General features: G+C 40.6%; 1 protein-coding gene and 1 non-coding gene across 6 annotated transcripts; one reads left to right on the top strand and one right to left on the bottom strand.

Moving 5' to 3' along the window:
• The first annotated feature begins 191 nt into the window (after positions 1–191).
• Positions 192–20424, top strand: tns2b (tensin 2b). 5 transcript variants are annotated; one of them, XM_035524552.2, is made up of 25 exons: positions 192–769; positions 3479–3584; positions 5060–5097; positions 8820–8851; positions 8945–9128; positions 9543–9593; positions 9723–9845; positions 9938–10002; positions 10096–10179; positions 10281–10393; positions 10519–10579; positions 10754–10829; positions 11312–11441; positions 11646–11711; positions 11813–11929; positions 12126–13427; positions 13713–13800; positions 13994–14859; positions 14997–15221; positions 15398–15475; positions 15592–15669; positions 17184–17352; positions 17654–17722; positions 18065–18094; positions 18397–20424. In XM_035524552.2, the coding sequence occupies exons 1-25, from the start codon at positions 653–655 to the stop codon at positions 18539–18541; spliced, it is 4413 nt and encodes a 1470-aa protein (XP_035380445.1). In that variant the 5' UTR covers positions 192–652; the 3' UTR covers positions 18542–20424. The 5 variants fall into 5 exon arrangements, with proteins under 5 accessions (XP_035380445.1, XP_035380444.1, XP_035380447.1 ...); XM_035524551.2 differs by having other exon boundaries at positions 18376–20424; XM_035524554.2 differs by lacking the exon at positions 18065–18094.
• Positions 20425–21761: 1337 nt separating this feature from the next.
• trnaq-uug (transfer RNA glutamine (anticodon UUG)) lies at positions 21762–21833 on the bottom strand. Its single transcript has one exon. It is a non-coding gene; the product is annotated as a tRNA-Gln (tRNA).
• Between the last annotated feature and the right edge of the window lie 2668 nt (positions 21834–24501).

The following is a 24501-nucleotide window of genomic DNA, read 5'->3' as shown; positions in this document are numbered from 1 at the left end:
GTTTCTTTTTGTATGCATGGAGATCTGTGCTTGGGGAAAGCAAGGGAGACAGAGTGTGCAGAGGGTGTTGGTTATGTTGGAGAAATTTTGTAGTACAAGTGTGTGTGTGTGATGACTCCCTGTGGGTGAACGAAGCTGAATGCCAAAGTGGGGGGAAGATCCTGACGTAAGGCTTCCAAAAACAGCTGAGAGAGAGAGAGAGAAAGAGAGAGAAAGGGATAGAGAGAGAGGTGAGAGTGGGGGGCAACACCAGAGAGGAGAGGGGAAGACGCTGGACCCTCAGAATGCATGTGGGAGAGTGCGAGAAGCAGGCACAGGGGGAACACCTAGGGTGAGCGAGGAAGAGGGAGAGAATGTGCATGGCCAACAGCAGAAGGCAGGGCTTATCCCACGCTGCAAGTGGACAGTGAATGAACGAAGAAGGAAGAGAGAGAAAGACAAGCAGGTTCTGAGACTAGAGGAACGCAGAGGAGAACGAACAGGGCAGGGGAGCTGTGGAGGAAAGCCTATTGGAAGAAGAACATCTATGTGCACTGATGCAAGGGTTTTAAAGTGCTGGAGACAAGCTTGGCAGACTGGGAGCAAGCGCAAGAAATAAGGTCTGAAGAAGAGTAGAAAAGAAAGACGGGTAAAGAGACGTAGAGCTGGAGGGATGGGCTGCGTGTTTAGTGAACAGTGGCGGGTGAGGGAGAAGACTTCCCAACTATCTGACGACACCCCCAAAACACGAGACTGCGTTGAGGATACAGAGATCCTCAGCCTTACAGAGGTAGCTCTATCTCTCTCTCTCTCTCTCTCTCTCTCTCTCTCTCTCTCTCTCTCTTCTCTGTATCTATCTATCTATCTATCTATCTATCTATCTATCTATCTATCTATCTATCTATCTATCTATCTATCTATCTATCTATCTATCTATCACCGTGCGTGTGTGTGTGTGCACACGTGTGTTTAAAAGGGGTCATACGGTACAGGTTATGCAATCTATATGTAGTAAGTTTGCAGTATTTACATCAACACAGAGAGATGTTTTCATAGTTGGAGCAAAGCAGAAAAAATTAAGTGTAGGATTTCTCATGAAGGGCTGGTATCAGAGTGCTTCCAGCGTGTTGCTAGTTGTAGTGTGATACCTGTGAAGATGTCCATGAATGCTGTGTGTTTATCTCTTTAAGACTGTTCTTTTATACACTGCAATTCTTGTTTTAAAATCTATGCCAAATGCGTGCATGCATGCGTGAGTGTGTGTGTGCGTGTGTGTGTTTGTGTGTGACAAGTGCTGGATTTCTAATAAGGCCTTGTCAGTTGCATGGCTCCAGGCTGGCTTTAGTGGGCCTAAATGACTTTAGTTTATTCTAACAGCCACACCACCAGAAATGAGATATTAAGTGGTCTATGTATGTGCATGTGTAAACATAAACAAAGCTGGTGAATTAACTATAAGATAAAGGTAATGAAAAGACTTCATAAAGACTTCAGTTACACGCTACTGACCTGCTGGACATGGACAATTGATTTATTCATATTCTACCACTATGTAGCAAAAAAACACATTTTGAAAAGTGAATGTACATGCTTCTATGCCATTCCAGCATGCCCTAAGCAGATCCTGTCTATTATATCAATGTAGCGGAAAATGATTTAACACAAAGCATTGTAACTGTGCCACAAACACTAGAGTTTTCCAAGAGATACTGTGGTCACACAGGCAGGGTAAAAATAAACACTGGAATTCTGGGTTGGTGGAAGCATACCAACCTGAAGGCATGCACTTCCCACCTGCTCCCGTCTACTCCTGCCTGGAATTTTTTTTTTTTTTTTTTTTTTTTTTTGCGTGTGTGTGTGTGTGTGTGTGTGTGTGTGTGTGTGTGTGCGCGCGCTGCATCTCTGTTGCAGTAACTGGGCTGAGAGTTCCAGTTACAAGGCCAAGTTTCGTGGCCACTTCAAAATGTCAACAGCAAAATTTACCACAGACAGAACAGAAATCTCTCTCTCTCTCTCTCTCTCTCTCTCTCTCTCTCTCTCACACACACACACACATACACTCTCTCTCTCTCTATACCCCTCCCTCTTAAACTCTCCATGTCAAGTTTCAAACACCAGGGCTTCTCACAAGCAAGCCCAACTGGGCTGTGTGTATGGGGGGAGGGAAACACAGGGGGAAATGCTTTAGTCATGAGCCTAGATTTGGCTGCAGAGAGGCAAAAGGGTGGAGGCGAATATGCAGCCAAAGCTGTCCCAGCCTCCTGTAGTGTGGACTAGGTTCAGTAGAATTGCCTCCAGCAGCAAACTAGATGCTTAATAAGACACCTAACATGGCATGGCACACACTAGACTGGATGTCCTTCTGTCATAAGACCAAAACAGCAGAGTTGCATTCAGTAGATGGCGCTATTGTAAAATGAAAGACATCCAACCCTAGATCTCCTGATGAGTTGTTTCAGACATTAAGAGAAATACCCAAGCAGACTGTAACTACAGTCCCATCATTTGGTATTTGTATCAAAACAGCCAGAGTAATATTTTGTTTCAGACAGCTTGTCAGCCTTTTGTGTATTTAGCTCACACATCCAATGCCCAGGCTCCTGATATAGTTGCTGAATGATAGAAACACAACACTGTTTATTTAACACACAGCTGACTGAACTTGTTTTGCTGTTAAAAGTTTCATGATATACACAGGGAATTTGCTTTATTAATTGTAGATTTCCAATGTTTTTTTTCCTGCAAATTTTACTTACTGAGAAGTTTTGTTTTGTTGAAAATGCACAACCCCACAATAAAACACTGTGGAATCAATGTTATGGTTTAAACAGCTACTTTTTCATATATAAACTGGCTCATTCTACTACTAATTCAGCTGCACTTTGCTTGCACTGCTGATATATATATATATATATATATATATATATATATATATATATATATATATATATATATGAGAGAAGAACATTTAGGGGAGAAAAGTAAGAAAAGAAAATCAAAGAAAATAATTGCTTCACACATATTTGTCGCTCCTATTAGCATAGTAACCATTGCTTATAAAAATTCAGAAAATGCATGTAGCTTCAATGGTATATTTAGTTATTTTTGTGTAGATGTCATGAATTAAACATCAAAAAATGATTGATGTTATAATCAGAAATTATCAGATGTCTGTGTGTTTTTTTACATTGCCATAGAATGGGATTTCTTTATAGTGCAACCTTCTTCAGAATGGGATATTTTCCCAAACACTCTGTATTAGCTTATTTATTTCTGAGCAAGCAAATTTTTAAAACCTTTGCTTGTGAGTGTAGTATTGTCATATGTATGAGGGAGAGGGAGAGTGTTGAACATGAGTTGCTGGAGTTATGTTTTCTTCTGACTCTTATTTGTGTAAAGGAATCCTCCAGAACAGAAAGAGTTATTCTGACTCTGTGTGTGTGTGTATGTGTGTGTGTGTGTGTGTGTGTGTGTGTGTGTGTGTGTGTGTGTGTGTTAGTTAGGAAAGGTTGAATCACATTCTTTCCAAGGGCAGAAGCCTAAGAAGAAACACCACTGTTCTGTGTGTGGCCAGGCCCTAGACTGTGATGAAGCCTACTGTAAAGGTGATGCGCACACACACACACACAGGCATATGCATAACATAAATATGAATATACTGATCTACTCTGGCTTTGATACTGCGAATCCTGAACACTACTGATCAATTTCTAATATTCTCTTTATATCCACATTGTTGGAAAGAGTTGTAGCCTCTCTTTCTTAGCCAGTAACAATTTATTCAAACCTTTTCAATCTAGTTTTTGACCCATGAACAACACAGAGTCAGTTCTCTGTCATGTTCATAATAATCTTCTCTTCCTATTATATTTAAGTGCTGTACAGTAAATGTTGACACTCCTTTCCCATCTTTCTGCTGTTGGTATAACCAATAGATTATAGAATAATAGAATAACCTGCTATTTTGTGGTTTATTTTCTATATAACAAATAGATTTCAGTTTGTTGTTTTAGTAAAATATATCTGCCATTGAGGCAAATAACAGAAGTAGTTCCCCAGGGATCAGTCCTTGGGCCCCTCCTATTCATAATCTTCTGTCCTTTGGTGATATCATTTGCTGCCATGGTCTTCAGTTTACACAGACAAAACACAAAAACTACCACTACTCTTCCACCCCTTCACTCATATTCTGTATTTATGACATCAAACATGGGATGCATTCTAACTTTTTGAACCAGAATTATGCTAAACAGGCTCTAAATCTATAGGAATAAGACTCTCAGACTTTACAATAAACTGAATGAGTGACTGTTAAATCATCCTCAGAAGTTCGCGCTTTGTGTGTAATATTTGTTTCCACTCTGCTGAAAACCACACTAGGTCCCTGAAAAGTGTGCATATTTCCATCTGCCTTTGCCCCTTATTTAGACTAATGCAAAAACTCTGTCCCTTGCTTTCATCTTTTCCCACCTTGAGTATTTAATTCACTCTTTATTATACTTCTTGATACAACCTTATGTCCCCTGCAATATATTAAAAATCAACAGCTAGAATTCTTTCTCACACTAAAAAATCTCCCCTGTTTATTTTCAGCTACATTGGCTCCCAGTCACACAGCACATTAAATTTAACCCCCTCCTTGCTTACAAATGCAGTTTATGTGCAGCTTCTGTAGCTGAGCTCCTTTAGCCCCACAGCCATTCTCACACATTGAGGTCACCTGGCAGTGGACTCCTAACTGTACCAGAAATCCGGGAGGGTGGGGGTGATCATCAGATCCTTAAGTGTCATGGCCCCCAAGCATTCATACTATCTTTTTACCTTTCAACCTTTCTACCTTTTCCACACTGTCCTTTACACTCGGCTTTCAAAGCCCAGATTAAAATGCTTCTTTTTTATCAACACTTCAACTTTCCTACTTAATCCATCTTTTTTGTTTTATTAGTTTTTTGTATTTTGCCTTATACAGTGATCTTAGGTATGAGAAAATAAGTATTATGATATTATTGTTGTTGTTGTTTTTGTTGTTGTTGTTGTAATTTTATAGAATATACTGATTTAGTTTTATTTTCTCTTGCAGAATGCAAAACTGCAGTTCGTAATAACTGTGAAACAAAGGTAAGCCTGCTGCCCCGTCACTCCAACCACCATTTGCAGCATCAGTTAAAGAAGTACTAAATTAAATCAAATTAAATATAATTACATTTTCTTATAAATTAAAGAAACTAAAATTAAATATAGCACTAAATTAACATATAGCTGTCATTTAGTTGAATATTTGATCTGTTACCATCTCCTGGTCATTGTAATGAACAGCAAACACATGTAAGTACATTTACTTTGTCATAGTGAATCTAGCCATTAAGGCAATCTACAGACTTCATCTGAGATATAGAAGATATTTCATTCAGGTTCAAACATAAAATATTCTTAAGTATTGCATATTTCAAGAGATAATAATTTAACAGTTTATGTGTAGAGAATTAGACACAAGTTTATAATTATACAGTTTATAGAAATGACAGCAACTATGGTATAAGAGAGATGAATAGGTTTTATATTATAATTATTGTTTACATGTGTGTATGCATGACTGTGTTATATTCTGTAACTTTCCATTATAGAGCTCTTGATCTTATTATGCTGTTATGTTATATATGATGAGGATTATCATATTGCTGCATTAACACAATCATCCTGGAAATGTGGATCAATAAGTCCATGGAAACTCATAGTCAGTACTGGTATATGTCACATAACAAACACTCAAACTGCAGGAATGCAGCTGTTACACTCCCCCTCATAGTAAAATCTCCAAGTGGAACCACTGGTCGCCATTCTCTGGTTTCTGTCACCCTGTGCTGAGAGTGAGGAGTAAGGGTGGGTGGTGCTGGGGTTGGGGAGAGAGGGTGGGGGGTGTAGCATAGGCGAGTGCAGGAAAAGAGTGTGCTCACACCACTCTCTGAACTGTCGTCAGGGACAAGGGTGAAGAACCCTCCTCCTAAAGGTAAAAACACCTTTGCATTTTCCTTCTGATAAAATGGTAGAGATGAGGTGATTTCTATTTAGTTTTCATGTTGATTTGTTTTTGGAGCACATTTTGTTTGCAAAGAGAAAGTTGATGAAGAATATCTATTCAACTTTTCTTTCAATAATGCCAGTGTAGGAGTGTTAATTTTTTTTATAGTGTAGGATTTGGGGGGAGGGTGTTTGAGGGGAGGGTGGAGTTCTGTTATTATCCTGCTGAGACAGGATGCAGTAAAGGAACTCTTATGTGTCTCATTATACATTCTGGACTCATTTTCTGTCTAGCCTAAACAACAATGACCTATGAAATTCTCATTTATAGTGTTGCAGAATTATTGACATTTATCAGTCTACAACCCACTGTGCACATACACCGGAAGCAGCTCAGACCAGCTGAATATCTGAAATAGACTTATGGAAATAGCCATAAGCCAGCAAGCATTTCACTCATCTGCCTCTATGGTACTATCAGCTGTTCTCAGTTTCTCTTTTTATCTCTCTTTGTATCCCTTATCTAGCTATATCTCTTTCTGTTTCATTCTCCTTGCCAAAGAGCCTCTTAGACTTTTTATTTACTCCTGTTTTTCTCTAATCATCTCTCTGTACTCTACTCCAGTTCTCACTCCTTCTCTCTCATCTCCATATCCTCTACACCTCTCCTACCCCCTATACACATATAACTATACATGTGCAGTTACTGTTTCAGTATTTGATTAAGGCTGCCCTGCAGTCTCACACTTGATAAACTAAACAATAATTTGATTCTTTGTTTTTCAGTGCAAAAAACTGTTGTAATTTTCAGTGAACATGGCATCCATTTAGTGCTTTTTGACAGATAAATGTGTCTCACTTTGTTGGCTAGGCTGCAGAAGTTCTGTTATGCAGGTCCCAACTGATCTCATTCTACTGAAGTGCTCCAACAGACTCAATGTAATAGTGAGTTGCAATGATTTTAGATTGGTCTGAAGCAGAGAGAACATATTCTCATCTAAGACTGATATGATACAAAGTGGAGGTAAACAAGGACAAACACATCCATGCACATTTAATCCATGCACACCTAATAAAAGTGTTCATCATTAGCAGATGTTTCCCAGTGTGACAATAATTCTAATGAAGACCCAGAGGATATCTTTAAAACCAAGGGATACTGTGTGTGTGTGTGTGTGTGTGTGTGTGTGTGTGTGTGTGTGTGTGTGTGTGTGTGTGTGTGTGTGTGTGTGTGTGTGTGTGTGTGTGTGTGTGTGTGTGTGTGTGTGTGTGTGTGACCTCCATCCTTATGCAAGCAGTGGCTATAAGTCCTTCAGCTCTAGCATATCCCTGCCTGCAAACTGAGGTCAGTTGTTCCATATTTATTAGACAAAATATACTCTCAACAGTAAGACTGACATTTGGTTGTGTGTCTTCTGTTACATTGGTATGGATAATTTTAATTAAAAATTCTCTCTAGTAAAATATAAGCACTAGTTTATTTATGCACAATTTAGTTCACCTGCTATCTTTCATCTGCCTTCTTCTTTCATGTTTTTATCTTTGGAGACGTTGCCCAACATTTAGCCAGAGGGTATATGTGTGTCTGTGTGTGTGTCTGTGTCTGCATGTACATGTGTGCCTGTGTGTATGTTCGTTTGTGTTTGTGTGTGTTTGTGTGTCTGTCTGTCTGTCTGTCTGTCTGCCGGCTGTGTGTGTGTGTGTGTGTGTGTGTTTGTGTGTCTGTCTGTCTGTCTGTCTGTCTGCCTGCTGTGTGTGTGTGTGTTTGTGTGTCTGTCTGTCTGTCTGCTGTGTGTGCATGTGTGTCTGTGTAGTATGGTTTATGAGCGCTCAGGAGGAACCAATGTAATTGGCAGTGAGGTGTGATCTTTCATTTTGATTTGCCAATGTTCTGGCCAGAAATTCAGAACACAAAAAAACGTGGAAAATCAGACTGGATGATGAATATTATGGCTCTTCATTTTTACCACATTCTGCAGCAAACTGGGTAATGAATATTATAGCCTTTCACTCAGACCACATTCTGCAGCACACTGTGTGATGAATATTATAGCTCTTCACCCTGAACACATTCAGCTGTGCTACTGTCTTGTCCTTCTGGAATGTTGGATGACAGGTTCTTCTTTGCTCTGCTCAGTACGTGTTTCTCTCTGTGTAAAGCAGTGCAGCTATCAATTTTGTGCAACTATCACCTAGTTCTCGTCTACCTGAAGTCAGAGCTATTATTTGATATATTTCATATGTTATTTTCTTCTTATACCATGGTTTTGGAATATAAAACTTTTGGTCTCTCAATATAAACAATGAATGATAGAGTGAAAGTGCTTTGCTGAAAATGGCATTTTAATTTTCACTGGTTCAGAGTCATACTGGTGCACAGGGCAACTTTTCTTTAGTTTGCAGTCATCGATAATGTTTAGAGACTATTTCTTAGCTTCACAGGAATAAAGGTATAGTCACAAACATACAGATACAGAGAAGGGTTTCTCTATCTATCTATCTATCTATCTATCTATCTATCTATCTATCTATCTATCTATCTATCTATCTATCTATCTATCTATCTATCTATCTATCTATCTATCTATCTATCTATCTATCTATCTATCTCTTGCTCTCTCTTACTCTGTCAGGTCTCCATCCCTTGTGCTGGAGCCACAGGTGTTGTGAGTAGGCCTGTAGCCTTTCCTTCAGTATTACTCCACATCGGTCGCTGAGAGAGGCAGAAATGCAGTGCTGGCGTATTAAGCATGTCAAGTCTATTTAGGTGATATGTGTCTTACTTGTCTCTTCCTCTCTGTTTCTCTCTTCTTCTCCTTCAGTCATTCCAAAACCAGAGGAACCCTCCTCCCAGGTATGGAGAAAATATGATGGCTGATTAAGGATGGTTGCTTTAATGCACACAAAAGGCTTGGGTGTGACTGTAACCCATCAGTTGTTTGCAAAGGTGTGACAACGTGGAGCACGTGATGGAGCGAGTAATGGAGAGCCATTACGACTTTGATCTCATCTACATCACTGAGAAGATCATCTCACTCTTTTTCCTACCTAACCTGGAAGAACACCGTTATCGCACCAACCTGAGGGAAGTCGCAGCCATGTTGAAATCTAAGCATCAGGATAAGTTTATGGTAAGGTATTTTTATCATTGTAGATTCGTAAATTGTAATGTAATGATCAGTAACAATAGTTAAAACATATCATTGTTTATTTTAAGAGACCTATATACTTTTCTACAAAAGCACTTTAATTAAACCTAATCAGGCACTTGTAAGAAGAATTTTTATTTGCACTTGCCCTGTGTTGTTTAGTAATTGCTCTCGAATTGTGCTGTATTCTATAGCATTGTACTGTATTGTATCTCTCATTCTAGGTTTCAGCACTGACACTTGGTTCTGGCAATGTCTTGGTTAATGGTATTTTTGGACTCTAACCTATTTGTTCTAACTTAGGATACTTTGAGTAGACAACTAAAGCTATTTTTTTAGTCACTCTGGATAAGAGCATTTGCTAAATGCCATAAATGTAAATGCGCAATCTTTCAGGTCATTAATCTGTCCGAGAAGCGTCATGACATTTGCAGATTAAACCCCAAGGTAAGATTATAAAGTTATTCCATGCTCCTAAACCTAACAAGGAGTCTCCCCGAATGCTTGCTCTGAGGCTCAGTCTTAAAGGGTTTGCTCTCCTGAAATTCTTCTTCAACACCATCCTTGACTTCTCAGGTTGAGGAGTTTGGTTGGCCGGACCTACACGCCCCACCTCTGGATAAGATATGCTCTGTGTGCAAGTCCATGGAGCGCTGGCTGAACTCTGACCCCCACAATGTCATTGTACTTCACTGCAAGGTCAGAGGTCAAAGTCAAACATGAACACTAGCAAATGACCCCGGGTAATTTGATCAGTTTAAACTGAATTTAACCATTTTAAATTTTATCAGGGAAACAGAGGAAAAACAGGAGTGATAACAGCAGCTTACATGCACTACAGCAAGATATCAGCTGGGTAAACACTTATACATGCCCAGGGACTACTGTGTTGCCCCAGGATATGCATGTTAATGACTGGTACATTTCCGTATGTCCATGTGGGTTGTAGGGCAGATCAGGCTCTCACCACTGTTGCCATGAGAAAGTTCTGTGAGGAAAAAATCTCCTCCTCTCTACAGCCATCTCAAAACAGGTAATTTTCCCCACCACTTCCTTGTGATTCTGTTATATCAAATTGTAATCTTAAACAAGGGCAGAATACTCATATGATTCATATGTTTCCCATCCACACAGATACATTTATTATTTTGCTGGGCTTCTGTCGGGCACCATCAAGATCAACAGCTCTCCTTTGCTCCTGTACCAGGTTCATATTCCAGAATTGCCCAACTACCAGCCAGGAGGAGGTACACAAATACACTCCACAGGAGAGTGGAAAACAGCACTACAGCAGTCATATTCTTCCTCTGTAAAAAGATGGAGTTAGCAACTGTGTTGTTTATGTTGTGCTCCCCTTTAATCTCCCCTCCAGGTTATGCTCCTTTTCTGAAGATCTACCAGTCTCTGAAGTTGGTGTACACCTCAAGCATATAGTAAGTTCAATGAACCTCGGTATAGATATATGACCACTATGTGTGCAGATGCAGCAAACGTCTGACCTCTTACCTCTGTGTGTGTGTGTGTGTGTGTGTGTGTGTGTGTGTGTGTGTGTGTGTGTGTGTGTGTGTGTGTGTTTGTGTATGCACCTGTTTGTTTGTGTGCTGCAGCAATATTGATGGCTCCAGGAACAGAACTCTCTGTATCAGGATAGAACCAGCTCTACAGTTGAAGGGGGATGTTATGGTATGAAACATTCCTTAACTTACAATAGCATTCATGTTACTATGCCCTCTCATCCACTTGCCTTGCCAAATATATGAAAAAAAAAATCAATAATTGTTACTTCTTGTGAAGTGAAAATGCTACATGAAATAAGTGATTAGACATAATCAGATTCTCTCTCATTGTCTTACATATTCTCCATGTGCTTTCTTTAATTTACATTAGTACATTAGGTTAACTCTCCGTAGAGCCACTTACATATCTGTGCAGCTGTACGTGTGCTGCTGGGGCTCAAAACCACTGTGTTAGTAGCACCTTACTATACACTATACCCATGAACTACGACATCTGTGTTAGTACAGTGCTCTACCTGATGAGCTACAACGTATGTATTAGCACAGTGCTCTACCTGATAAGCTATGATGTCTGTGTTAGTAATGCTTTCCTCCACATGATAAGCTACAGGAGCTCTCCCTGTTTGTCTCCTGTGCCTCTCTCTCTAGGTGAAGTGTTACCACCGCCATTCAGGTCTGTGTGAGAGAGAGTGTGTATTTCGAGTGCAGTTTCATACCTGCACTGTTCACGGAGCCCAGCTTTGGTTTGGGAAAAAGGAGCTGGACCATGCGTGCACAGGTATATATCCACACATTTTAGGTATAGATCCACACATTTTACACACACACACACACACACACACACACACACACACACACACACACACACACACACACACACACCATGTCATTGAAAATTAATTAGAAAAATGACCTAAGCATGACCTAAATGCTAAGCACACCCACAGGTGTGTTTAATCATTATTCTTGTGGGTTGTTATAGATGACCGTTACCCAGATGATGCCACAGTAGAGCTGGTGTTTTCCCCTGGTCCAGAGCAGGCTAGAGGTGCTGTTCTTATTATCTAATAACCTTCTGTCACTGCTATCTACAATCACTTTCTGAGGTTTGGTCATAACTGAGGTCTGTGTGTGTGTATGTGCACTCAGGTAGGGAGGTAGAGAAAAATGACCCAGGGAGGAAGGTGGGTTTCAGCTGCACAGATCCAGTAGTACGCTGGGACTCATATGAAAACTTTAATCTTTACCATCAGGACAGCACAGAGGGTATGGCCCACACAAGAACATACACAACGCAAACCTTACACACAGGTGTCTAAGTGTCCCTCCCAGATACATTGCAGTCCAAAAAACACAAACGGAGCACCCCAACTGATGCAGAGCTAGCTCAACACAGACAAACCACTGCACACACTCACACATTGCAAAAGATGATCCTGCTGTGTTTGTGCGTGTTATGCAGATATCTGTCACACGCGGGGTCCCCTCGACGGCAGCCTGTACGCTCAGGTGAAGAAGCGACGTGTTCCCCTCTCGAGCTCCAACAGCTGCCCGCCAACCATCGCCCCCTCCACAGGCACCTCCATACAGACCTTCCAGACTCTCTCTCCCAGCTCTGACTCAGGGCTCTCCTCTGCCCCCTCCGACCTTTTGGAGGAGCCACCCCCACCTCTGCCTAGTTCCCGCCCCCAGCAAGAAGGCCGTGAGAGAGACAGGGAGAAGCAGAGTGTGAGAGAGAGGGAGAGAGAAACAGCTTTACTGGGTGATGGTGACTGCTCCCCTCTACGGGTGGAGCGTCCCTGCTGTTCCCTGCCATACTCCCGCCCTCAAACGTGTTGTGGGCCTGACCTACCCAGCACTCGGCCCCAAGTGCTCCATCCCAAACACCACACACTCCCGTGCAGCCACACCTCCCCGCTGTCCACCCGCCAGGTGGGGCTTCTGTGGGAGAGAGGGCGGTGTCAACCATGCACTCATGCAGTTCGGCCCCTTTATGCTTACCCCTCGCAGGAACCACATAACCACTCACCACTTACATGCCCTACTTCTCACGCACACACACTGCCCACACAGGCCCGTCTGTTTGGCTCTGAGGAACCTTGTTCTCTCTTCCACTTCTCTGCCCACTCCCACAGCCACACCCACATTCCACCTCCTCTATCCTCCCACCAGTCACTGCCCCCTAGTCCTTACTGTGAGTTACGTTTCAGCTCGACTCCGCCTACTTCCTGTTCCTGCAGAGACTGCTCCCATCTGCGGGAGGACCTTGCCCTCCACCCTCTCCGAGTGAACCAGTTTGAGGGTGTCCCTTGGCCTCCACAGGAGGGGTTTGGATGTAGGAGAGAGGGGCCTGTGTACTGGACTAGAGACAGAAGGATAGAGTCTCACTGCAACAGAGCTCAAGGGCCAGAGTACTGGAGCCACAGATCAGTGATGCCACCGAAGACATCATCTTATGGACATGGACACTGCCATTCTGCCTCTAAACAAGACCCACCTGTTGATTTATCTGACCTCCTACCAGACCATCCCTCAGGTCCATATCCAAGCCCCCACAGCAGTGGTTACAACAGCCCCTATGCCCCCTGCCCCTGCTCCCCTTCCCAAGCTAGAGAGAATCCTGACTATGCTTCCATGGGCCAGTCTCTGAACCTGTCTCCTATGGCTTTCACCCCTTCCCCAATGAGAGAGAGTTTTAGCCAGCATCACATTCACAGCTCTCCATCCACTGCAGGGCAGCCCAGTCGCTATCAAAGCCATATAGGTATGTGGCAGCATCATGTGTATCATGTAACTCACTGATGCAATGGAGGTTCCATAGATACTCAGGTATTAGTCCAATGCTAGAGACTGACAGCAGATTTGTGAGGTTTATGCATTTCCTGAGCTTTCAGAGACTGTTATTCTTGTTTTAGTTTCAACTTACCTATGACTTTAAACTTTGCCTTGACTTTAAAATTTGTTACAAGCAACTATATAACAACATATAATGTAAGACAATGCAAAATGACCTTCACAACCTAATCTACTCTGTCTTGCTTTGCATAAGACACTCGGGATGATTCAGAAGAAAGAATATCCCGGAATGGCTTAGAAATAAATTGCATTGGGGCTGTCTCTCTGCAGTCCCGAGACAGGTAGCTACTATGTCCATTAATTCCACCTTGACATAGGTATTGCATTTACTGTAAATCTTATGCCAGCTTTAAACATCCTCCACCTGTGTATATGTGAGTATTATGTAGTGAAAGACAGTATATGCATAAATAGACGTGCTTTTATGCTGAGGCCAGAGTTCAGTACTTCTCAAAGTTTCTGTGGGTTTTCCAGTGCAGAGCCAGTGGAGCCAGGGAACACAGACCAGAGTGAAGTACCCCAAGAGGAGCCTCTTCCTCAGCATGGCTCTGCTGGAGATACTACTGCTCAGGAGATGGCACTCTCCCCAGAGACTCAGACATCTGAGATGAAGGATGGAGCTGTTGAGTCTGCATCCACCACAACCCTCTTCAATGAGCTAAGCCCAAGCTCTGATCCACCACTCTCATCTCTGGATGTGGAATCTCCTGTACTGGGCGGGCGGCGAAAAGAGAATGACTTAGTGCCGTCTACAAGCATCTGCCAGGCAATGGAACAGAACAATGATGTGTGCCTGCTCACCAAATCCATCTCCAACACTCCTGGGCCTTCCTCTTGTCCTTCAGTAAGAAGCTCCTCCTCTGAGATTCCTTTACTGAGATTGACCCCTGTGACTGATAGAGCTTCATCCAATGAAGAGGGCAGTACCAGTGATTTGAGAAGTCCTTCCCCAGTGCCTGATGGTTATGCCACACCTTCATTTCCTTTAGCTTCATCCAGCTACCCTCTTCTAGCTGTGCCTCATGTTCCATACACAGGGTACACTGCTGTTACTATTCCAGCCTCCCCTCCACAACCCCCCCTCCCTGAAAAACAGCGTGTCTCTCCTCTCCAGGACTACACCTCTCGTACATCCTTAGTCACAGTTACTGCAGGACCTTCCATTTCTCCCCCCCAAGTACAAGTTTCCTTTTCACCCATGGCAGAGGAACTGCCTCCCTCAGCTAGGCCCAGAACAGCACCCTCAAGAGGCCTGGAGGAGTTGGAGAACCATGTCAGCTCCAAGTTTGTGCAAGATAGTTCCAAGTTCTGGTACAAGCCTGGCATTTCCCGAGACCAGGGTAAGGGTGACCAGGACATTAATAAATTGCACATAAAAAAAAAAAATGTAACAATAAGCATTCTTTAGTGAAATACAGATCCAATTCCATACGTGATTCATTTTTGCCAATGTTTTATTTTTACTGATGCTTTCTAGCAATTGCAGTTCTGAAGAATAAGGAGCCAGGCTGTTTCCTAATAAGGGACAGCAGCTCATTCCAGGGCGCATATGGATTGGCTCTAAAAGTGGCAACACCCCCACCACATGCCAGAAACCATGGCAATGGCCACACCTCACAGTCTCAGCTGGTCAGGCACTTCCTGATCGAGAGCGGAGCAAAAGGAGTGAAAATCAAAGGGTGTCAGAATGAAACATACTTTGGTGAGAGAAAGTAGCCATATCCATATTCAGCTATATCCACATCAGCTATGTCCACATCAGCCATATCCACATTCAGCTATGTCCACATCAGCCATATCCACATTCAGCTATGTCCACATCAGCGCCTTTTTGGCCTGTTTCTGACATAAGTGCTCTTTTCTTGGTTGTCTTTATAGGCTCTCTATCTGGTTTGGTATATCACCACTCCATCAATCCTGTCTCTCTGCCCTGCAAACTACACATCCCAGATAAAGGTCTCTCACTCACTTATCCATGATGCAATACATACATATAGCATGACTTACTATATAGCTGACTTGAACATTATGTGCTAACGGTGGGTTTGTATATGTTGGCCTGTGGATTTAAGATCTTGTAGGAGAAATGCAAGAGTTGCACAGTGGCAGTAACACCAGCACAGCTGCAGACCTTCTCAGACAGGGAGCTGGTGAGTGTTCCTGCAACATGGTCAAATGATGCAGTTTTATGAATACATAATATAGGTGCATTTCACACTGGCTGGTGTATATCAAGCCTTTAGTATCACTTATGAACACCAGAACACAGGCACATTGTGTGCAGTCATTAGAATTACCATTAACTTTGAACAATGTATTTTGAAATACACTGCCTGGCCAAAAAAAAAAAAGGTCACCACCTGGATTTAACTAAGCAAATAGGTAAGAGCCTCCCATTGGATAATTACTGCATGGGTGATTATGTTTCAGATGGCAATAAGTTATTTAACCCTAACTGATGCGGTGAGTAGCTTCTCATTTATTAAACAACCATGTCAAAAGACACATCCTGTGGTCGTGGAAAAGATGTTAATCTGTTTCAAAAGGGTCAAATTATTGGCATGCATCAAGCAGAGAAAAGATCCAAGGAGATTGCTGAAACAACTAAAATCAGGTTAAGAACTGTGCAACGCATTATTAAAAAGTGGAAGGACAGTGGGGAAACATCAAGGAAGGAATGTGATCAAAAAAAAATCTTGAATGATCGTGATCGCCGATCACTTAAACATGTGGTGAAATCAAATCGTAGAAAAACAACAGTAGAACTCAGGGATATGTTTAATAGTGGAAGTAAGAGCATTTCCACACGCACAGTGCAAAGGGAGCTCAAGGGATTGGGACTAAACAGCTTTGTAGCCTTAAGAAAACCACTTGTCAGTGAAGCTAATCAGCAAAAGCAACTTCAATTTGCTAGGGAGCATGAAGATTGGACTCTGGAGCAATGGAAGAAGGTTGTGTGGTCTGGTGAGTCCAGATTTACCCTGTTCCAGAGTGATGGGCACATCAGGGTAAGAAGAGAGGCGGCTGAAGTGATACACCCATCACGCCTAGTGCCTACCATACAAGCCTGTGGGGGCAGTGCTATGATTTGGGGTTGCTGCAGTTGGTCAGGTCTAGGTTCAGCAACATTATGTGCTCAAAGAATGAGGTCAGCTGACTACCTGAATATACTGAATTATCAGGTTATTCCATCAATGTGAAAGAGTGGTTCAGGGAGCATGAGACATCATTTTCACACATAGATTGGCCACCAGAGAGTCTAGACCTGAACCCCATTGAGAATCTTTGGGATGTGCTGGAGAAGACTTTGCGCAGTGGTCCAAATCTCCTATCAACGATACAAGATCTTGGGGAAAAATTAATGCAACTCTGGACAGAAATAAATGTGACATTGCAGAAGCTTGTGGAAACGATGCCACAGTGAATGCATGCCGTAATCAAAGCTAAAGGCGGTACAACGAAATATTAGAGTGTGTGACATTTTTTTTGGCCAGGCAGTGTAAAACTGCAAAGAACTTTCTCCAACAATTATTGGAGCCCCTTTAGATTCTCCAGGCAAAATTCCATGAGGTGTGCATATGTAACTACTAATCCTTTTCTAATTCAAACTTTAATGGCAATCTCTATTTCTCTATCTCTCCATCTCCCTTTCTCCATGTTGCAGCCTGTAACGTCCTCTACCTAAATTCTGTAGACACAGAGTCCTTGACAGGTCCACAAGCTATCTCCAAGGCAATAAACTGCACTCAGATCCAGGAGCCCAGTCCTTCAGCAACAGTTGTTCACTTCAAAGTATCCACACAGGGCATCACACTTACAGACAATCAGCGCAGGTATACACCTACACACACACACACACACACACACCTACACACACACACACACACACACACACACACGCACACACACATATATATATGCACACATACACATAAATACATGAACACGTGTGCACACACCCAGGCACTCATGCACCTGCACAGGCGCACACACTGCCTGACATTATTGGTTCTAATTAGATATGTAGCAGCTTGCCCTTGAGGCTGACCAAGTGTGAGACTATAAAGAAACAGGATAAATGGCTAAAGTCAGCAACATATGTCCATCTGTTTCTTTATGCCACCACCCATTCAGGCTGTTCTTCAGGAGACATTACCCTATCCATAGTGTCACATTCAGCAGTGTAGATCCACAAAGTCAAAGGTAAACTTTCTTCTTGCATTCATGAACCTGTGCTGTGGAGTAGTGACAACTAACAAAATAAATGTGAAGTTTTGCCCTATAGCATGTATGCTTTGTTTTCTTTAACATTACTTCTGTAACTGTACAAAGTACATGAATGCCTATGGCTTTCACATTTTCAATGATGCTTAATGTGCATGCTAAATGAATATGTTAGCTCTAAAATTAATGCCTGTATTGCCAAAAATGGTGTAATTAAATTATTTTGTACATGCTAACAGATTTTATTGAGGTAGCACTGTATATGTATGTATCTGTGTTTATTTGTGCGTGTCTGTGTGTGTCTGCACATCTGTGTGCCAGGTGGACTAATAATGATAAAAGCTCAAACAAGTAAGTGATACATGTGGTTTTGTGTGTGTGTGTGTGTGTGTGTGTGTGTTTGTGTGTGTTTATCCTTGCATGTGATTGCATGTCTGTGAGTTTTGACACTTGCATATAGTGTAGATTGCTTTCTGCAATGTGTTCGGGATGACATGTCTGCCATCTTACCATTTTCTTTGTCCAGTACATCTTTAGGACAAACTTGACTAAAAGACATGTTACAATTTGATTTCATTTTGGAGGTTTTCTCACTTTTTACTAAAGATCAACTTATTGTTTCATTCACCTAGAATCTCTTCATCATTCTCTAGGATGTTTGGTTTTGTGGCTCGGCGCAGCGGTAGCTCGGGAAATGTATGTCACCTGTTTGCAGAGCTTGACCCAGAACAGCCTGCTACAGCTATCGTCAATTTTATCAATAAAGTCATGCTGGGACCACAACAGCTGCGGAAGTAAGAGAAGAGAAGAGAAGAGAAGAGAAGAGAAGAGAAGAGAAGAGAAGAGAAGAGAAGAGAAGAGAAGAGAAGAGAAGAGAAGAGAAGAGAAGAGAAGAGAAGAGAAGAGAAGAGAAGAGAAGAAAAGAAGGCACTTTTCATTTTAATCCAATTCATGTTCCTTTTAGTCAAGTTTGCTTTTGCAAATCCGTATCAAGTTTATAAACAACATTTTAAAAAGCATCAGCAATACAGTTAGATTTCTCACTCAATATATTTGATAGCATTTGGTTATGTTTATAATTTGTAAAGTCTTCTGAAAAAGGCAGAAGGCACACTTGCGGGTAGCAAGTGTGAATACAGCATGGAAAAGAGATGTTGCACCACTGAGAGAGGAGGAGTGTAGACTCTTACACAGCAAATAAGCCACAGTGAAGTGACCTGTTGGGAGGGAAGGAGAATTTAGGTCAGTGTGATAAATCTGTGATTGGGCTGCCAAATGTTAGCCAACAGGAATAAAAATGTCTCCTTACTGGTGCACAAATGACATGGGTGAAACCTGATGCAACAAATCTATTTTCCCCACATGTATGTACATTCTGATTCAAGAATTCTTCTTGGCTCAGTTTCACTGGCCTATAAAATTAGTAAGAAGTATTTTCCTTCATGACTTTAGTGAATACTTTAAGGTTCCCCAGCCACCCATTTAGCAGGCTGTACATGATGCTGTGAAATGTAAGGTATGTATTGAGTCATTTTGAATACATTTTAGATCTTTCATGCAACAATGAAAAATCAATCTTTTTTTTTGCAAACCATGCAGATGTAAACAAATGATTACAGATTCTCATCAGAGCTTTAGTTTTCTATTATTCATATCTCCAGAAGTTAAAGAAATGGGTCTGATTTCCAATACACTTTGGATTGAATGAACACTATATAAGAACATACAGGCAATCAAGCTTTTGCCTCCACACTCTTAAATGTTCTGGGCTCTTCACCGGGGCCTTGTAGGAGATTAAAAACATTAGGATGTCTAATAGAACTCTTACAGAAGGTACTGTGAGGAGCTGCCATAGAATACTTCTACTTGGCACAAAAGAATTCTCTAAACTATAACCAAAAATAAGAAGTAGGACTCCATGGAGCACCAATGCATGCATGTGACAGCAGGATTATGGCCTTCCAATATCATTAACAATATTGTGGTGCACCTAGGACTGATTTCACATGCTTTCTGATTAATTATTATTATTACTTTTTTATTTTGATGCAATCTTCAGACCAAAAAGATCTACAAAGAAACATGCCATCTATCATTTTTGTGTATAAATTGTTGTGGCAAAAACTGCGCAATCTATGAAATATCTTTCAAGAACCCTTCTTTTTAGAGTGTTCTTGATAATACAAGGTATATGTTACGTTTGTGTGTGTGTGTGTGTGTGTGTATACTTTTTTCCAAAGTGTGTCATTCTTTTTAATTAATTTTAATTAATATGCACATATTAGGATCTACAGTGGTGAATGTCCATCTACAGATATGAGTGTTTGAAGTTGTTGTTTTTTAATTAACATCAAGGTGTGTTTCATGTTTCTGATTCCAAATACCTTTTCATTTATTCTTTTAAAATAACCTAAAAACATTGAAAAGGTAAAGGTTCTTGTTTACATACTTGTTGGGTTTTCATTTGATACACGACTAATGTTTAAAATAATGAATGCTCTTTAAATCATACCTTATAAAAGGTGAAAATATGAATATGAAGTAAACAGCTAATGCCTTTAGTTTTGGGAGGAATTTCTGGTGATGTTTATCACACTGTAACATGCAGTTACTAAATTTCTATACCACCACAAAATGTATCCAGTTATAAATCAAATCAGCAAATAACATTTCCTATTGCATTTGTCCTTGCATTGGCCCTGATTTTGTCTGAAGTGTTGAATTGAGTGAATCCCATATTTTTTACACCAATAATCATCTCGACTCATCCTCAAATAACAATACTACATAGAATCACTCAGCTATATTTACCTTGAACTGAAATATTTTCTGAGAATCACTATTTCTCTGTTTGCTCAATGAATGTGCTACCCTATAGGTAGAACACATTATTGCATACCTCTTATTCTCCACTCCTGAGGACCCATTCCACTTTCAGAAGCCAGTTCTTTCAAATAAGATGCCTCTGCTGTCCAAAAATGAAGAAATCTACCCGCGAGGGGTTTTAGTACTGTACAAGAGGCTTGTTGTTACTCTCTCTCACACACTCAGCCATCAGCCCACGCAACAGCACATGGTAAAATCCATGTGATAGTTTAAGAATGCAGTGCTGGTGATATACTGTTAAAACAGTTGGGATCAATTAGCTAAAAGTAAAAAAGCATATAATGAGACTCATTTCCATAATGATCTCTGAGACTCATAAATCTGATACATAACTCAGATCGCTGTCTACTAGCTTTTAATTATTAGTAGTGTGAGATTTTTTGTTGTAAATTTTCTCTTTCTTTTGGCCTATTATACCACTGCATAGAGAGCATATATCTACCAACCACCAGCCCTCATACATCTAACAGCCAACAGCCTACCTTATGGGCATTTGTTAGAATATATAGCCCATCTGTCACACAATTTGTGTTAGCCATCCTCTACCCCTGTCAGTGTCTGACACGTGTAGAAACCCCAGCAACAAAGCTGGGCTTGAAAAACTTGTGCCAACTCAACTCCAACAGCCATACCACTACCATATCAATGTTAATGCTGTGGTGAGAATAGGCCACTACCCAAATATATGTTGAGACAGCAGTGGCCTACGTTTACTTTACATTGCTATAGGCACTATGACAAACACATATTCAAATGTTTGGGCCAAACAGGAAGTAGGCCTAGATGATTTCTATTGCACTTTAACCTGTAAAATCTATATGAACCTGAGTTACAAAATGTTTGTCACTCCTAATAATTCTGAACACAAGGTGGACTGACCTTTTATAAAGCTTATCACAATGTAAAGTATATGAGTAAATCAAGCGATGTAAAAAATAAAATAAAGAAAAAAAGTTACTCAGATTTCAAAGCAGGTTTTATACACAATAAATTGCCTAATAGGTTGTATGCTTTGTCATGAGCTATATGTGTCCTTTTGGCGGATTAAGATACAGCATGCAACACACCATACTTCTAAATTAATGGGGTATCGTGTCATTATTCCTTTCAAAGGTCATTCCTCAAAAGGACGAGGTCCCACCGAGATTTGAACTCGGATCGCTGGATTCAAAGTCCAGAGTGCTAACCATTACACCATGGGACCATGCGTACACCTAGCGAATGTTATCAAACACTATTTTGTAATTGTATTGCACAAAACATCTCATTTAAATGGCTTGTATATGGCTTAACTTGACGAGAAACCGCCGTCAATCGTATATACCAGCTTCCGTGAACGCTGGGATAGCTTCATTGTAATGAGCAATGTCAACAGACTAACGTTAGGTAAACCTAGCAAGCTAGCTAACATTGTCATCCATTTCCGACTTCACAGTCCGGCAAGAGCCATTTTCTGCTATACTAATAATGCATTTTGTCGTTTTTAGCTAAACATAGTATTCTAACATTTTAATATACATTAGCACGGTATTCTGCAGTAGTTCAAATAAACATCTTGATAACTAAATGTATACTTTTATATAAACCCTCGTATTATGATAGCTAGCTAGGTTAGCATACAGACTAAAAGGGTTAGGGTAGAATTTTAAGATAGCTAGCTAGCAAAAGGCATGCTGTGGCAAGACCTACTCAAAAAACTAGTTCGCATTTTCTTTTTTTCTAAATAGCTACAGCATCGGATATCTGTCTCGCTTGTCTGCTTTGCCACTCAAAATGTGCATTTCGCGGACTTTACGGGATAGCGTGGATACTGAAAGTTACATCCGTTGTTCTGGGAAAGTAACTTAAATAAGTATACACTTATTTAAAATATTACGTTGCCTTTTAAATTGAGAAAGCTAAATTATATGTAAATAATTTTAAAAACAGTTACTGCGATGTTTAAATTGCCATCTTCAGAGAGGAAGGATTACCAGTTCATAAAGAATCGCATGTAGTTGTTTAAGTTTGCACACACAGAATGGTGTACGGTCTAATTTTACCGTCTCATTTCAAGAGTTAAGAAATACTTTGTCATCCCATCCATGTAAAGATTTATAGTGTAGGCTAATTGAATAACGTTTCTTGAGGGCATAAATACACGTAGCATACAACACGGTTTATTGTAACACAGGTTGTAGGCTAAATCTGAGCATTTATACATGACACAGCAACCCAGTAAAATTGATAAGGTACACAAATGTAAGTGACAGTATGCGGTAGATTATGAACAGTACAAAGGTTTGCACCTATGCAGAAAGCCAATTACAGCTTGTCTACTTAGCTCTATGTTGTGATTATGAATAAGAAGGGTTAGGATCTTAAAATGACAGTAGGAGATCAGTTCCAATTTATGTTTATGAACTTACTAACAGTTCCAATTTATGTTTATGAAGGTGTTTTTCAGAGTTTGGCATGGAAATAATGGAAATTACTAAGAAATAAATAGAGCAAAACAGAAACATGCAAGATAACTGTAGGACTCCACAATAACATCCTGGAAGGCTTTTCAACCTTTCACACCATTTTTAATTCACCATCCTACTAAAACAAAGTCACACAAAAATAACTTTTTAAGACTGACTTGTCTTCTTGACTAAAAAGAAGTAAATTAATTAAATACTTTTACTTGAAATTGTAATAATGATTTGCCCCAGACCACATAAAACCAAAATGTGTCTTTTTGTTGTATTAAAACTGGCACTGTAATTCAGTGCAGGGCATTGTTCCTAGTTCCAAGCAGCTTAGTGGCACAAAATTAATATTTTAATGATACATTTGATTCTATATTTTGAGTTCAGTGCAATATCAACAATTAAAGCATTCACTCAACATAAAGTGAGAATACCTTTGGAATGAACTGTCAGGGCAATATGTGAATGACAGGTCTCTACTTCCCATGTCATCTTGTTTAATTGTACACATGTGCTATGTGATTTTCTGAAATAAAACAGAATATTTTAATTTGAAACACCATCTCCATCAAGAGAAGGAAAGACTTAAAGCTGTCCTAGAGACAGAAATGGGTTCTTCATGCCATCTGATGTTAGAGCTCAGTAATCAGTTTTCATTTAATGCCCTTTGAGTGCACACCACATCTACTTGATAAATCCCAACTCTTTAAATTATGAACCAACACATATGGAACATTGGTACAATACAACAAAACAGCAAAACAAATTAATATGTTACTGAACCTTGAGACAAAATGACACATTGGCCCTTTATCTCCTCACTGTCAGAGCAATGGTGACCACATTATTAAAGAATGGCAGACAGAACAGGGTTGTGACCTGGAGAAGAATGGTTGTGTGTCACTGTTAGACAGAGAAGGTTGAAACAGATGCACTTTCATCTGTGTTGTCAAAGATATAAACATATCCAAGTCAAATACTTTGATAAGTCTAAAGAAGGCATTCCTGTATTTGCTACATATTGAAATGAAAAACACTGTAAGAAGAAGGGCATCAGCCCCCATCCCCAACATACACACACACACACACACACACACTACAAATTGTACCATCTTTCTTGGCACTGTAGATTCCTCCACATCAGCTATTTTTTCCTGTCCCCTCATTGTCTGTCACTCACACCAGATTAGCAGCTCTGCCCTTGGCATAACCCTATCACACACATATACAGTACACAAAGATACATGCATACACGCTTGCACACATGAACACCTTCCCCCATCTCCTAGGTGCCACAGGGCTGGATTTCCCCCATGAAACTGACAATCACGCTGTCACATGAGTGCTCTCTTTCTCTCTTTCTTTCCCGCTGTCTCACTTACACACACACACACACACACACACACACACACACGCACA

Source organism: Electrophorus electricus, chromosome 7 (genome assembly GCF_041902795.1).
Source record: "Electrophorus electricus isolate QZ-2024a chromosome 7, ASM4190279v1, whole genome shotgun sequence".
Lineage (NCBI taxonomy): Eukaryota > Metazoa > Chordata > Actinopteri > Gymnotiformes > Gymnotidae > Electrophorus > Electrophorus electricus.
This window is presented reverse-complemented; position numbering and strand designations above follow the sequence as displayed.

What these genes read in the sequence shown, in the direction of transcription:
- tns2b (XM_035524551.2), top strand. Translation starts at nt 653, where the DNA reads ATGGGCTGCGTGTTTAGTGAACAGTGGCGGGTGAGGGAGAAGACTTCC. An exon ending in GTAATAACTGTGAAACAAAG is followed by an intron (nt 5,098 to 8,819) that starts GTAAGCCTGCTG and finishes CTTCTCCTTCAG; the next exon opens with TCATTCCAAAACCAGAGGAA. An exon ending in TCGCTATCAAAGCCATATAG is followed by an intron (nt 13,428 to 13,712) that starts GTATGTGGCAGC and finishes GCTTTGCATAAG; the next exon opens with ACACTCGGGATGATTCAGAA.